Source organism: Marmota marmota, unplaced genomic scaffold, assembly GCF_001458135.2.
Source record: "Marmota marmota marmota unplaced genomic scaffold, marMar, whole genome shotgun sequence".
Lineage (NCBI taxonomy): Eukaryota > Metazoa > Chordata > Mammalia > Rodentia > Sciuridae > Marmota > Marmota marmota.
Genome location: NW_026000229.1, coordinates 36,948,077 through 36,960,785, shown reverse-complemented (window position 1 = coordinate 36,960,785; position 12,709 = coordinate 36,948,077). Strand labels below are relative to the sequence as shown.

General features: G+C 49.2%; 2 protein-coding genes across 3 annotated transcripts in view; one reads left to right on the top strand and one right to left on the bottom strand.

Annotated features, from left to right (window-relative positions):
- Positions 1-1,402: 1,402 nt before the first annotated feature.
- Positions 1,403-5,922, top strand: Itpka (inositol-trisphosphate 3-kinase A). 2 transcript variants are annotated; one of them, XM_048793074.1, is made up of 7 exons: positions 1,403-2,793; positions 3,790-3,886; positions 3,977-4,193; positions 4,329-4,533; positions 4,784-4,885; positions 5,151-5,222; positions 5,325-5,922. In XM_048793074.1, exons 2-7 carry the CDS (start codon positions 3,817-3,819, stop codon positions 5,526-5,528), a joined length of 870 nt encoding a protein of 289 aa, XP_048649031.1. In that variant the 5' UTR covers positions 1,403-2,793; positions 3,790-3,816; the 3' UTR covers positions 5,529-5,922. The 2 variants fall into 2 exon arrangements, with proteins under 2 accessions (XP_048649031.1, XP_015336281.1); XM_015480795.2 differs by lacking the exon at positions 1,403-2,793 and having other exon boundaries at positions 2,851-3,886.
- An 81-nt stretch (positions 5,923-6,003) lies between these two features.
- The window catches only part of Ltk (leukocyte receptor tyrosine kinase), a 10,852-nt gene continuing 4,146 nt past the window's right edge, over positions 6,004-12,709 (bottom strand). The window contains 16 exon segments of the mRNA XM_048793075.1: positions 6,004-6,340; positions 6,342-6,607; positions 6,726-6,816; positions 6,891-7,025; positions 7,159-7,260; positions 7,357-7,449; positions 7,592-7,689; positions 7,786-7,915; positions 8,098-8,162; positions 8,293-8,383; positions 9,076-9,271; positions 9,546-9,641; positions 10,058-10,210; positions 10,811-10,909; positions 12,369-12,551; positions 12,630-12,696. Coding sequence (XP_048649032.1) covers positions 6,280-6,340; positions 6,342-6,607; positions 6,726-6,816; positions 6,891-7,025; positions 7,159-7,260; positions 7,357-7,449; positions 7,592-7,689; positions 7,786-7,915; positions 8,098-8,162; positions 8,293-8,383; positions 9,076-9,271; positions 9,546-9,641; positions 10,058-10,210; positions 10,811-10,909; positions 12,369-12,551; positions 12,630-12,696 — 1,926 coding nt within the window. The 3' untranslated portion in view covers positions 6,004-6,279.

Genomic DNA, 12,709 nt, shown 5'->3' with positions numbered 1-12,709 from the left:
TTCTTACACCTGCCTCCTCAAACAATTGTGAGGGGTAGTTCTAGCAGAACAGAGGGTGCTTGGCTCTTGTTCATCTGTTTTTCTTCTCTCAGTGCTCCAGGCTAGGTAAGGAGACCTGGATGCTGTCCCCTTCTGGACTGAGAACCCCCACACATCACTTTCCACTAATTATAGAGTAGAATTTAGGTTAACAGACTTCCTTTTTAAAAAGCAAATGCCCATGGGAAGGTGAAGTCGTGGGTCAATTTATACCTTAGTGCAAATCATTGTATAAATTTAAACTGATTGCTCTCCCTACCACCACCACAGGGAGTGCTAGTTTGATAGGACAATTGGAACATGGGGAGGGTGCTGGGCTGGCAGAGAGCTGTATGACTGACTGGAGCCCCAGAACGAAAGTGAAGACAGCAAATGATCTGTTTTGGTAGGAGATAGGCTGAGAGTCTGGGGTGATATGAGGAACAAGTGTCTTTAAGGCTTCCAAATAGAGTTTAGATTAGAGAGGGTCTGGTGCTAGTATCTAGCTAAGCTCAGCCCAGTAGCACATATTCCTTGTTCAGCCCTAGCAGTGGGGATTACCAGGGGGCCTCTTGTGACTTCATCAAGGAGTGTCTCACACAATCGGCTCCTCTGATTATTGCCCTCAGATACCCAGGTAGTTTCTGGCTGTGTGTAGGTTTCCAAGGGCATCTCCATGGAGCAAAGGATGGGGTTTTGGCCTCCTTGGCAGCTAGATTTCACTCTGTAACATTAAAAATCTGCTTTCTGATGCCCATACAATGAAAGTCTTACCTGTTCAAAAATATCTTCCCTGCCGTTGTTCATGAGCCAAAATTCCCACCCACTTACCAACCTAACCACCCACTGAAGAATGATTCTCTAAAGCCTTCTTGGATACATTCATTTGTGAATGTATTATGCTTTATGGGGGAGTTATCTCCCTAAGATAGAAGATGGTAGCCAGTTGGGGTTCATGATATTTGCATCAACTCTTTCCATGCTTGACCATATCTGTTACTGGCAAGGGAGATAAATCCTGTCAAAGAAACCTCAGGAGGGTTCACCTGAAACAATGGGTATGGAAGCCCTTTGTTTCCTACATAGCTAGAACCAGTCATAGTGACTGCTGCTCTTGGCTCATGTGAGACTCACAAAACCAGGATAGGAAGAGTAGGTAATGGTTTCATTTCACCTCAACTTGTGAGCAATCTGATGCTGTTATCATACATGAACCAAGTTGAAGTATACCATATCAAACCCTCTTCACCCAGGCCTACCTTCCACCTTCCAGACCCCTCAATGCTTCCTTCCACATGACCCCAGAAGGAATCTTCTATCTTAGGGAGGTAACTGCCATCTTCTATCTTAGGGAGATAACTCCCCCATGAAGTATGATACATTCACAAATGAATGTATCCAAGAAGGCTTTGGAGAACTAACCCAAGCTGCTTTCCCCTTTTACTAGGGTAGCTATAGAACTAGTTGTTATGCTATTGCTAAATTCACTCTGGTCCTACTATTCCCCAAATTTTGCTGACAGGCCCCTAAAACTGCCTGAAGTTCCCACTTTTAAAACCATGACTTTACATGAAAGCAAAGGTGTCTAGCCAGTAGGGAGAAGTCCCCAGGCTAATCTCAGTGTTCCCTCAGAAATCAAAACCCTCCTAGCTCCTTAAAGCTGCAAATCATTTTACCTTGTACAAATCTCTCTCTTATATGGTACCTCATTTGACTCCATAAAGGGAGATAGGACGATAGCATGAACTTTGAAACCTTCTGGAGAAACTGGATCAGGGGAGGGAGGTGGACAAGTAGACAGCTTCAACCAGAAATGGGGAGTTAGGGCCAAGGAATAAGGGGATGCTAAGTTCTCTGAAAGCTGGTGGTAAAGTAGCTTAGTGGTAAAGCACTTGTCTAGTATCCCCAAGGCCCTAGGTTCAATCCCCAGCAGCACACACACACAAAATTAACTCCTATAAGCCTTGATTTTCTCCTGCAAAATGGGACTAATAATATCAACTCATGTATTTGCTGTGCCTGGGGATTATCATCATCAAGATTCCCAAATGGAATGTGAGAGAAGGGGGTCTGGGACAATGCTGCTGAATATATATGGTACATAAATAATCTTCCTGGAATTTTACTTAAGGATTTGGAGGTGGGGAGTTTTATAATAAAACTTGGATTTATTATGCAGGAAAATGCAAGCCTTGTATGTATTTAAAGATTTTAAAAGGGAGTTTTGAAAGAGATGTCATGCTTCTAGTGGGCTGCTTCTGGCTACACCCCCAGTTCCCCACGGATTGGACATGTGATTATGCCCTACTGCGCCATGTAGGGACTTTAGTAGGAAAGCGAGAGCAACACTGTCTAAGGGAAGATGAGAAAGTGCCTGGCAAGCAGTCAGCAGTTAGTAAATGGGAGCTCATGTTAGGGCAGTCACTATGTCAACCCAGAGAACACAGACCCATACATATAATTTGTGTGGCTTCACTCAGCTAAAAAGTGACAAAGTCAGAACTGGAACCCACTGTTCACTCCCCACCCAGGGCTTTGTCACCAACTCCCCATGTGAAAGGCTTTATGATTAGCAGCTTTTCACTACTTAGGCCACCTCCTCTGTTCTCCTTTTCCCTCTTAGAATTTCCTCTTGGCATAGGACTGGGTTCCCGTCCTATGGGGACATACACGTGTATCTCCTTTAAATGGCAGGCATCCCTGTGAGAAGGCAATAGACACAGATAAGCAAACCTGTGCACTTCAGAGAGCAGACATAGGACTACTGAGTCTGAGGTAAGAAACAGAAAGGTCCCAGTTGTCTGCTTTCAGGATTGGATGAAGGCCTAAGCAATGTTCATAACGCAAGGGGTACATCCCCCCAAATCTACTTCTCTCAGTCAGTTTTGTCTGACAGGTATTCAGCTTTGCTTCCTATTTTCAGGCTTAGATTTCTGGGTTCAGATCAGAACCAAGGGTGACTTGGGCTTCGCCAACAAGTGAGGAATGCATGGAATCCAGGGACAACTGAGAGTCTTGGGGAACTGCAAAACTTTCTCAGGCCCTGGCAGGCTGGCATCCATGCCCTAGACCCCAAAAGGTTGATTCTATTTGTTCCCTAAATGAAAGGAACTGAGGTCCCTAGTGAATTAATTGGTGATCCAGATTTGTCCATCTTCTGCTTCACACCACAGAATGAGATGCCCCAGGGAGCTGAGCGCATATCACACCCAAGACTCATTTACTACTCCCAACAACCCAGAAAGTGTAGTTATTTCTCCATTTTATAGATGAAAAGACTGACACACAAAGGCTTGTTTCTCAGGCCCTAGAATCTTCTGAAGCATTGATAGAAATGCAAATTTTTGGCTACATTCCAGACCTACTCAGTTTCCCTGCAGTAGACTCATAGAGCCTCAAATCTGTAACAAGGGTGATCATCAAGTTGTTCCCATGCTCACAAAAGTTGAAAAACCTTGATAGTGCAATTTAGTAACCCACCCAAAGTAACTTCTGAGTGGTAGAGCTGAGGCATAAACTTGAGCTTTCTGACACTAGGTCCAGGGCCCTTTTCAGCTTATTGGAGAAACTGAAATCAGGTTCTCTATGTCTGCTTCAGTGCCCACCACATTGCCCCACAATAAACTCCCTGAATGAATGGATGAGTAAATGAAATTGTGTGACCCCAGCTGCTTCCACTGGGTTGGGGTCAGGACAAGGCCCTATTCCAGTGGAAAACGTTTATGCATTACTGAGACACCAGTTTGCAGACGGGGCCCGTGTTGCTTTCAGAAAAGCCACTGGCAAAAGATCCGGACCATGGTGAATCTGCCAGTCATGAGCCCTTTCAAGAAGCGCTATGCCTGGGTGCAGCTGGCGGGACACACAGGTAAGTGAGAATCACTGCCGGGACCAGTGCGTGGGGAGGGTTACTGAGACTGGAAGGGACTGAGTAGCACTAACTGGTGCCCTTCCGCAGGGAGTTTCAAGGCTGCTGGCACGAGCGGACTGATCCTGAAGCGCAGCTCAGAGCCTGAGCGCTATTGCCTGGCGCGGCTGATGGCTGATGCGCTGCGTGGCTGTGTGCCCGCCTTCCATGGCGTTGTTGAGCGCGACGGCGAAAGCTACTTGCAATTGCAGGACCTGCTTGATGGCTTCGACGGACCCTGCGTGCTTGACTGCAAGATGGGCGTCAGGTTTGCATGCCCTGCTGGGCCAAGAGGAACCAACGTGGGCTGGGACAATCGCTCAATTCAGTTCCTAAGGCAAGTACTAGATTGGGGTCCTGGTGCCCGCACCTCACATCCTGTTTCCTGTCTGTGCTCCCGCAGGACTTACCTGGAAGAGGAACTGACCAAGGCCAGAGAGCGGCCCAAACTTCGGAAGGACATGTACAAGAAGATGCTGGCGGTGGATCCTGCAGCACCCACTGAGGAGGAGCATGCGCAACGGGCTGTCACTAAGCCTCGCTACATGCAGTGGCGGGAAGGCATCAGTTCCAGTACCACGCTTGGCTTCCGTATCGAGGGCATCAAGGTGGGCCAGGCCCACTTTGCTTTGCACCTCAGCGTCTGGGCCCTTGTTTCATCCCAGCCCCTTTCACCGGGCTGGTGTTCTTCCCCCTTTTTTGACCACTCCACCAGCAGCACCGAGCGACGCCCTCTGGCGGCGGTCTCACTGTCCCTAGAAGTTAATGTCCTGGGAGGTATTGCTGCCCTGGCATGATTCTCTTCCCGCCACCCCATGCGGGTCAGAGCCTCTGACACTCCCTGCCCACCTCCTTCAGAAAGCAGATGGCTCCTGCAGCACCGACTTCAAGACTACACGAAGCCGGGAGCAAGTGACTCGCGTCTTTGAGGAGTTTGTACAAGGCGATGCAGAAGTGCTGGTGAGAACCTGATCCCAGAATCCTGATATATTGAAGCATCTGAAGCCAAGGGTGCCTCCTGGTCACCTGTTCCAGTGCCTTTGCCTATGTGACTTCCCCTGGTAGCATTTATTTAATTGTTGTAATTGCTGTATTTCCTTCCCTCCCGAGCCATGCAGGGGAGTCTCACAACCATATTTGCCAAGCTGAAAATGCATCGTGGCTCCTAATGTTAGCAGGACTTCCTTAGCTTGTAAAATTAATTTGCCTACTCTACCCTCTCCAGAGGATGTATCTGAACCGTCTGCAGCAGATCCGAGATACCCTGGAGGTCTCTGAGTTCTTTAGGAGGCATGAGGTAAGAGGCTAGTGTGCTCAGGTGCTGGGTCTATGGTGGTTAGAGTGGGAAAAGAGTTGTGGGACTTCTTCAGGAAAAGGCCTGACTGCTGGGGCTTGGCAGGTGATTGGCAGCTCGCTCCTGTTTGTGCATGATCATTGCCATCGAGCCGGCGTGTGGCTCATCGACTTTGGCAAGACCACACCCCTTCCCGATGGCCAGATCCTGGACCACCGGCGGCCCTGGGAGGAGGGCAACCGTGAGGACGGCTATTTGCTGGGGCTGGACAATCTCATTACCATCCTGGCCAGTCTTGCTGAGAGATGAAGCCAACCCTTTGTCCCAACACTTGGGCCAACAGTCAGACAGATGTGGACCTGCAGCTGCATCCCCACTGTGCATGCCAGCAAGAGACAGGAATACCGCTGGGCGGGCAGTTCATTCAGTCCTGCAGGGCCAGGTGCCAACCACTAAGGGAATGCACTGCCAACACCCAGAATTGGCCTCCACTGAGCCCCAGTGTTCCCAGAGCTTAATGACACTAATTTTATAGGAGGGGAGGGGAACCATGGGCTCCTTTGCCAGCCCAGCTCTTCTGAGGCAGCTTTGTACCTCTCCAGAGGGGCCAGGTAAAAAATTTTATTTCACAGGTCTAGACCTATTGGTCTAACTTCCCACACTACAATGGACTCCTCATTCCTAATAAAACTCAAAGACTCAGTTTTGTGACTCAGGCCTCATCCATTCCCTCCTCTGGACTCCTTTCCTCAGTTCTAAAATATTTCATGTCCACTCAGATCACTGGAAGGTGTAAAAAGAATTTTTTATTAGAAATATCTATGGGGTTGGAGATAAAAGATGTGGGGAGAGGGTAATCCACACTCCCCACCATAACTGGGGTGTGAGGGAATGGCTTCTGGTCCCAAAGACCAAAGGCTGGGAGTAGCTAGGCCCTTCCCCAAGAGGCCTGGGGCTGGTTTCTAGCATAAAAGTCCAGTGCTGCCAGGACTGCCCTGAGACAGGTCCAGACATACAGCACAGACTGCAGGGGAACAGAGGCTACTGGACTAACAAGGCACTAGAAGCCTGGAAAGGGGTACAGGGAGGAGCAGTTGCTAAGAACAGTGTCTGAGTCCTCAATCAGGGTCCCTTGGGACCCAAGAGCCATAGGTGGGATTCCAAAGATTCTGAGGTTGGAGACCTTGGGATTTGAGGGGCTTGAGGCCAGAGGATAGGTGAGGGCCAAGAGGCCTCCTTTCCCAGTTTTTCAAATTCTCTGGACTCAGGTCCTGGGGTTGTGGGGATCTTAGGCCCTCCAAGGACCTGTTCCCCAGGCTAGAAGCCCCTTCATCCTCCAGAGTGGGCTTCAGTTCCATTGGCAGTGGTGAATTAAGCACATCAGGGTCCTGTAACGGGAAGGTAGGGGAACAGTGGGCCACAGAGTAGTTTTAGGGCTTTCTTCCTGACTCACAAGGCCAAGCTGGTCAGAGGGGTTATGGGGAAAATCATTATTAAGAGGCATACCTGAGTACAGTATTGAAGGCGCTCCAAGATGCTGGCAAAGTTGGGGCGGAGTTCAGGTTGATACTGCCAACACTGGGTCATGATGCGGTACCTGGAGGAAGGCAGGAATTTGTGGCCACCATGGTCTCTAGGGACCTCCCTTCCTGGGTAGTGCTCTAAACTCACACAGGCCCTGGACAGCCCTGAGGAGGGTCCATCCGGCTCCCTGCAATGATGAAGTCCAGCACCTCTTGGTTGGTATGCCCAGGGTAGGGCATGTAACCCAGTGAGAAGATCTCCCAGAGCAGTACCCCAAAAGACCTGCATTGTAAGTCGGAGAGACAAGTGAGGCCCATCAGGTCCAACCAACCCTTCCCACAAACCATGCAGCCACCGAAGGACAGGATTAGTTTCAAAGCAGTGTAGAAAAGTGCAAGGGAGAATATCTCATCACCAGGAGTCTGTCTTCGATGTGAAGATGCCCTCCAGAAGGGCCTCTGGGGGCATCCATTTGACTGGGAGCAAGGCCTGACCTGCCTTACGGTAATAATTGGCCCTACAGGAGGGAGGAGAGTGACAAGTGTTCAAATACCATCAAGGTGCTGGTAAACCCCCTTGGAGTAGCAGTTTCCCATTTCCCCAGGCTTCACACCGGTAGATATCTCTTGCCATCCCAAAGTCCCCAATCTTGGCCACACGGCTGGGTCCAGTGCAGCTCAGCAGACAGTTCCTGGCGGCAATGTCCCTGTAGAATAGGGCAAAAGATCTCTTTCAGAATTGAGAAGCTCTGGCCCTTCCTGATCTATTTCCTTAAAAGTTATGTGCAAGAGTTATTCCTTGGGGAATGAGTTGGGCTGGGAGTCCTCTGAGCCAGGATTGCTCCTAACCTGTGGATGAAGCGATTTTCCTCAAGGTAGTGGCAGCCCTGGGCTATGTCCTGGGCCAGCTGCAGCAGGTCCTGCATGGCCAGAGGTGATGGCTGACCCTGGATCAGGCAAAGGACACATCAGTCCATGCAAGTCTGTGGACACATGTGACAGAGTCTTGAGAGGGGCCTGGAGGGCTGGAAGTAGTGTCTCACCAGGTTGGGACGACTCTGCCTCAGGAAACTCTTCATGTCCCCTCCAGACATCAGTTCCAGCAGAATGAGGCGAGGCACAGCCCTGAGGCTGAGCCCCACACAGCGCACGATGTTCTGATGGCTGAACTTGCTGAATCAAGTAGTGCACATACCCCATCACCAGCAGGGAGAGAAACATGTTCTAAGTTCTGCACAAATGCAGAGGACCCTGTGTCCCTAAATATACTACCTCTTAACCCCAGAATGCAGGGGAGGCCATTTCTGCAGGTGAAACTGGGCTTTCCCACCTCTATGCACAAGCCCCAGGGGCACCTGATGATGAGCGCCTCCATGAGAAAATCCAACTCATCCTGATGAGAGCAGAGATCTGGCAGAGTCTGGGGAGGAAAAGCAAAGTTCTGAGTTCCTCTGGAAACCATGAGTGCAGTTCACCATAGCTCTAGCAATTGTCCATCCTTCTGTGGTGCCCTATTCTCCTACAACCAACCAGAAGCCCTACCCCCTCACCTTGATTGCCACCTGTAGGGGGCTGGAGTCCCCAGGAAGGCCAATTACCAATCCCTCATACACTTTCCCAAAGGCACCGTGGCCCAGGGCTCTGCAGGAAGACAGGTTGGAAGAGAGTGGGTAGCTGACACAGAGAAGGGTCCCAGAGGGTTAACTGCTTTGTCCCATTATGTACCCTGATGACCCTATTTGACCTCTCTCTGCATCATGGATGTCTCCAAGCACAAGCCCTAGAAGAGTGGTGCTAACTCACACAGAGCTGAGGCAGAGAGCAGACAAACGTGATAAGGCCTTTTATTTATTTTTTTTCCTTTGACTGGGGATTGAACCCCGGGTGCTTTACCACTGAGCTATATCCCTGGTCCTTTTTATTATTATTATTATTATTAATCTTGAGACAGGGTCTTGCTAAGTTGCTAAGGCTAGCCTCAAATTTGTGATCCTCCTCCCTCAGCCTCCCAAGTTGCTAGGATTACAGGTGTGTGCCCCCACTCCAGGAGATGAGGCCTTCAGTTATGGTGCTGCAAACACCCTGGAAGGGTGGCAATCCTTGGGCTCCAGAAGAGTCATATTCTAAGGTCCTTATCATTCCAGAATTGGGGCAGAGAGTTGACCCTGCCCTCTCTCCTTTTACAGCTTGTATGGGCCTTCATCCCCTACACAAGAGGTTTAAATTGATTGCTCAAATGCACCATAATTGATCCATAATCTACCACAGGATGGAGAGGATCAGAGGTGGGGATTCAGAGCACAACAGTTTTCAGAAAGTGGTGGGGGACTCACCTGAGCAGAGTGACATTGGCTGGGGAAACCTCGGTGAGCCCTGGGGGCAGAGGCCACGACTGGGTCAGACCAAGCCCTACCTGGCAGTAATAGGGATTGGGGGCTGTCCTGATGGCAGAGGTTCGAAGCTTGCTCAGCTCAAGCTCAGGATCTGGCCGCCTGGACCCCCATAGGCCCTGCCACTTCTTCCGGTTCACTGAGAATAGGAAGAACACAGGTATTCCCTGTACTTGTCCATCAATCCTACTCTGCCTCCCCCTGCCTAGGACACTTCCAGTTGCCCATTCAAGTAGATGTTTTCCCCAGGCCTCTCCAGCTGTTTCTACTCTTTGAAAACCAGAGGAGTCCGCTGGAGGGGAAAAGGGGTTCTGAAGTCAGTCACATATGACCCTGGGACCCATTACAGCCCATCACAGCTCAGTGGAGAAGAGGTAGCACTGGATCAGCCATGCCAACTAGATGCTCCATACCCAAAATCAGGACCCCACACACCATAAGGAGGCTCAGTATCAAGGTCACCACTACAGCCACCATCAGAACCAGTGGGCTTGAGGCGGTTGGCAGGTCTAGAAAGAAAGAGAAAACTTCAACGGCAAGTTCCATGTCCCTCTACCCTTAAGTCTTAACCATGCTTCAAAACTCAGCTCAGTGTAAACTTTTCCACAATGACATTCCCAATTATTCTAGACAAAAGCAAACTCTCCCTCTTGAGAACCCCTAAAACACTTGACACCTCCCATTGCAACTGTCATTTTTAGATATATATCTATGTATCTATTTCTAAATATCCATCTCACCTCCCACACTGGCCTACACACTTCTTGAAGGCAGAGCAAGCACTGATCCATCTGTAATCCCCTGCCTAGTATCTGTCACAGTGCCTGGCACTCATCAGGCATCTATATCATCTTTCCCAGTGCCCTGCTGCTCCTCTCAGCCTGAAACCCAGAAGTTCAGACCTGGAAAAAAAGGCAAGACATACCCCTGCAAGTGATGTTATCCACAGCTAGCTCCATGCCTTCTGGGCACATGCATTCAGTCAAATGGAGCTCAGCCTGCCACTGGCAGTCTTTCAAAGAGCAATGACTGCAATTGTGGTGCCTTCGGATTTCCACCTCTCCATGGTTCTCTATGACTATGAATAAAATAACTGGTATGGTATGGTGGGGATGAGGATTGTGAAAGGAGTTTGGGGGCATAGGTCTTTTCCCAACCATGTGGTTAATTCTCCCCCAGGAGTTTATTATATCTATCTATCTATCTATCTATCTATCTATCTATCTATCATCTATTGGTACTAGGGATTGAACCCAGGGGCACTTAACTACTGAGCCACATCCCAGCCCTTTTTATTTCTTTATTTTAAGATAGGGACTCTTTAAGTTGCTTAGGGCTTCACTATGTTGCTGAATTTAAGGCTGGCCTTAAATATGTGATCCTGCCTCAGATTCCCGAGTCACTGGAGTTACAGGCGTTCACCACCATACCTGGCTAGCACAGGAGTTTAGAGCAAGGAATAGCATTAAGTACCCAGGGCAGAGGGGGAGCCTGGAGGACTTCTGTCAAGCCTGAATATTCCCAATTCTGAGACCCTTGATTCCCCAGGTATTTGAATAGATTTCATAGCAAGAGGATACCTGACAAGCATTCCAGAATGTCCATACTGGTATCACAACCAATAGCCCACAACAATGTAGTTCACAGTACAGAGCTGGTGAGGGGTGGGGGCCCATACCTGCCAGAGGCTGCAGGTAGAGTTCACTGCTGGGGTGTATGAAAGATACCCCATCTTCCCCATCAGCCCAGAAGATGTCAGTCTCTGAGGCATCACCCCCTAGAAATTAAGAGTGATAGAAGGTTTGAATATAAAAAGAGTGAGTAGAGTGAGGGTGGGGGGAGGAAGGGGCACACAGCTGTCTCATAGATGGGAAGCTGGAATCTCCCTCCTGGTGGAAACCCCATTGTCCCCTACTCTGTAGCCTTGCCATCCAGGTGCTAATTTGAGCCAATCAACATATGCACTATTTACATGACTTACTTTTTGTGGGAGAACACCTAAAATATATTCTCTTATTTATTTAAAAATTTTTTTTCTCTTGGGGCTGGGGTTGTGGCTCAGCGGTAGAGCGATTGCCTAGCACATGAGAGGCCCTGAGTTCCATCCTCAGCACCACATAAAAATAAATAAATAAAATAAGGGTATTGTGTCCATCTACAACTAAAAAAATTAATATTTAAAAAAAATTTTCTTAGGTTTAGGTAGACACAACACCTTTATTTTATTTTATTTATTTTTATGTGGTACTGAGGATTGAACCCACACATGCTAAGAGAGTACTCTACCACTGAGCCACAACCCCAACCCTTATTTATTTTTGTTTATTTATTTTTGCAGTACTGGGGATAGAACCCGAAAGGCACTTTACTGATAAGCTACATCCCCAGAACATCTTATTTCTTGAGACAGGGTCTTGAAATAATTGCCACTTAAACTTGCTAAGTCTAGCCTAGAACTTGTAATTCTCTTACTACAGCCTCCTGAATCCCTGGGATTACAGGCCAGCACCACTAGTACCTGGCTACTCTCTTAGCCATATTGTAGAATACATTGCTATTAACTGTAGTCACATGTTCTGCAGTAGATCTTGAACTTATTCTTCTTAACTGAAGTTTTATATCCTTTGACCCCATCTCCCCACTCCAACCCTTATAATTTGCATTCCCAACAACTTTATTGGTGCTGAGGCCATTGGTTCAGAGTATCACATAAAATTTTCACCTTAAACTATTTCTGCTGGGTGGAGTTGTGCAGACCTGTAACCCCAGCTGCTAAGGAGGCTGAGGCAGAGGAATGCAAGTTCAGAGCCAGCCTGGCAACTAAATGGCTCTAAGCTATTTAGCAAGGCCCTGTTTCAAAATAAAAGGGCTGGGGATGTGGCTTAGTGGTTAAGCATCCCTGGGTTGAATCCTTGGCACCAAAACAAAAACGAACAAACAAAACAAACAAACAAAAAAACTATTCCTGTCTTTCCGCCTCCTGGCTCAGCTTGCTCTCTCAGTGAGTTCTAAATTCCACAGACTGCTTCAGCGCAAGGAGAGGACTTGTGATGGAAAAGGTCCTGGATTAAACTGCAATTCTAGGGGAGACCTGTGGCATGTATGATTCGCAATTGATTTGACCTCCTTTTCTAAGAGCTCCTGCTCTGGTCTGGCACAATTAAGCTAGGAGCCTTTCCCACCTATCCTAAAAAGCCTGCCCCCAGAATAGAGGCCCTCCACAAGGATGCACCTACCCCGGTAGCCACCGCCTCCTCCACCGGCAGTGCAGGCCCCGCCACCGCCCCCGAAGCCGCCGACTGCGGCCCAGCCGAGTGTAGCCCTGGCCTCGGCACATCCCTGGCCGCCCTCTGCCCCTTCCTTCAGTGAGCGGCCAGACTGCGGAGAGCGGGCCTGTGATGTCCAGCCGCCCCCTCCACCTACAGAGCGACAGCAGGATGATTGGCAGCAGGGGGTGGGGAGTAGCGCCCTTGCCCGCGGTGGTCCGGCGCCCTCACCTGCCGCCCCTCCTCTCCCGCCGCTCCCTGGCGCCGCCGACCGGTTTTCCAGTTTCTCTGGGGCGGCCTGAGTCCGGGCT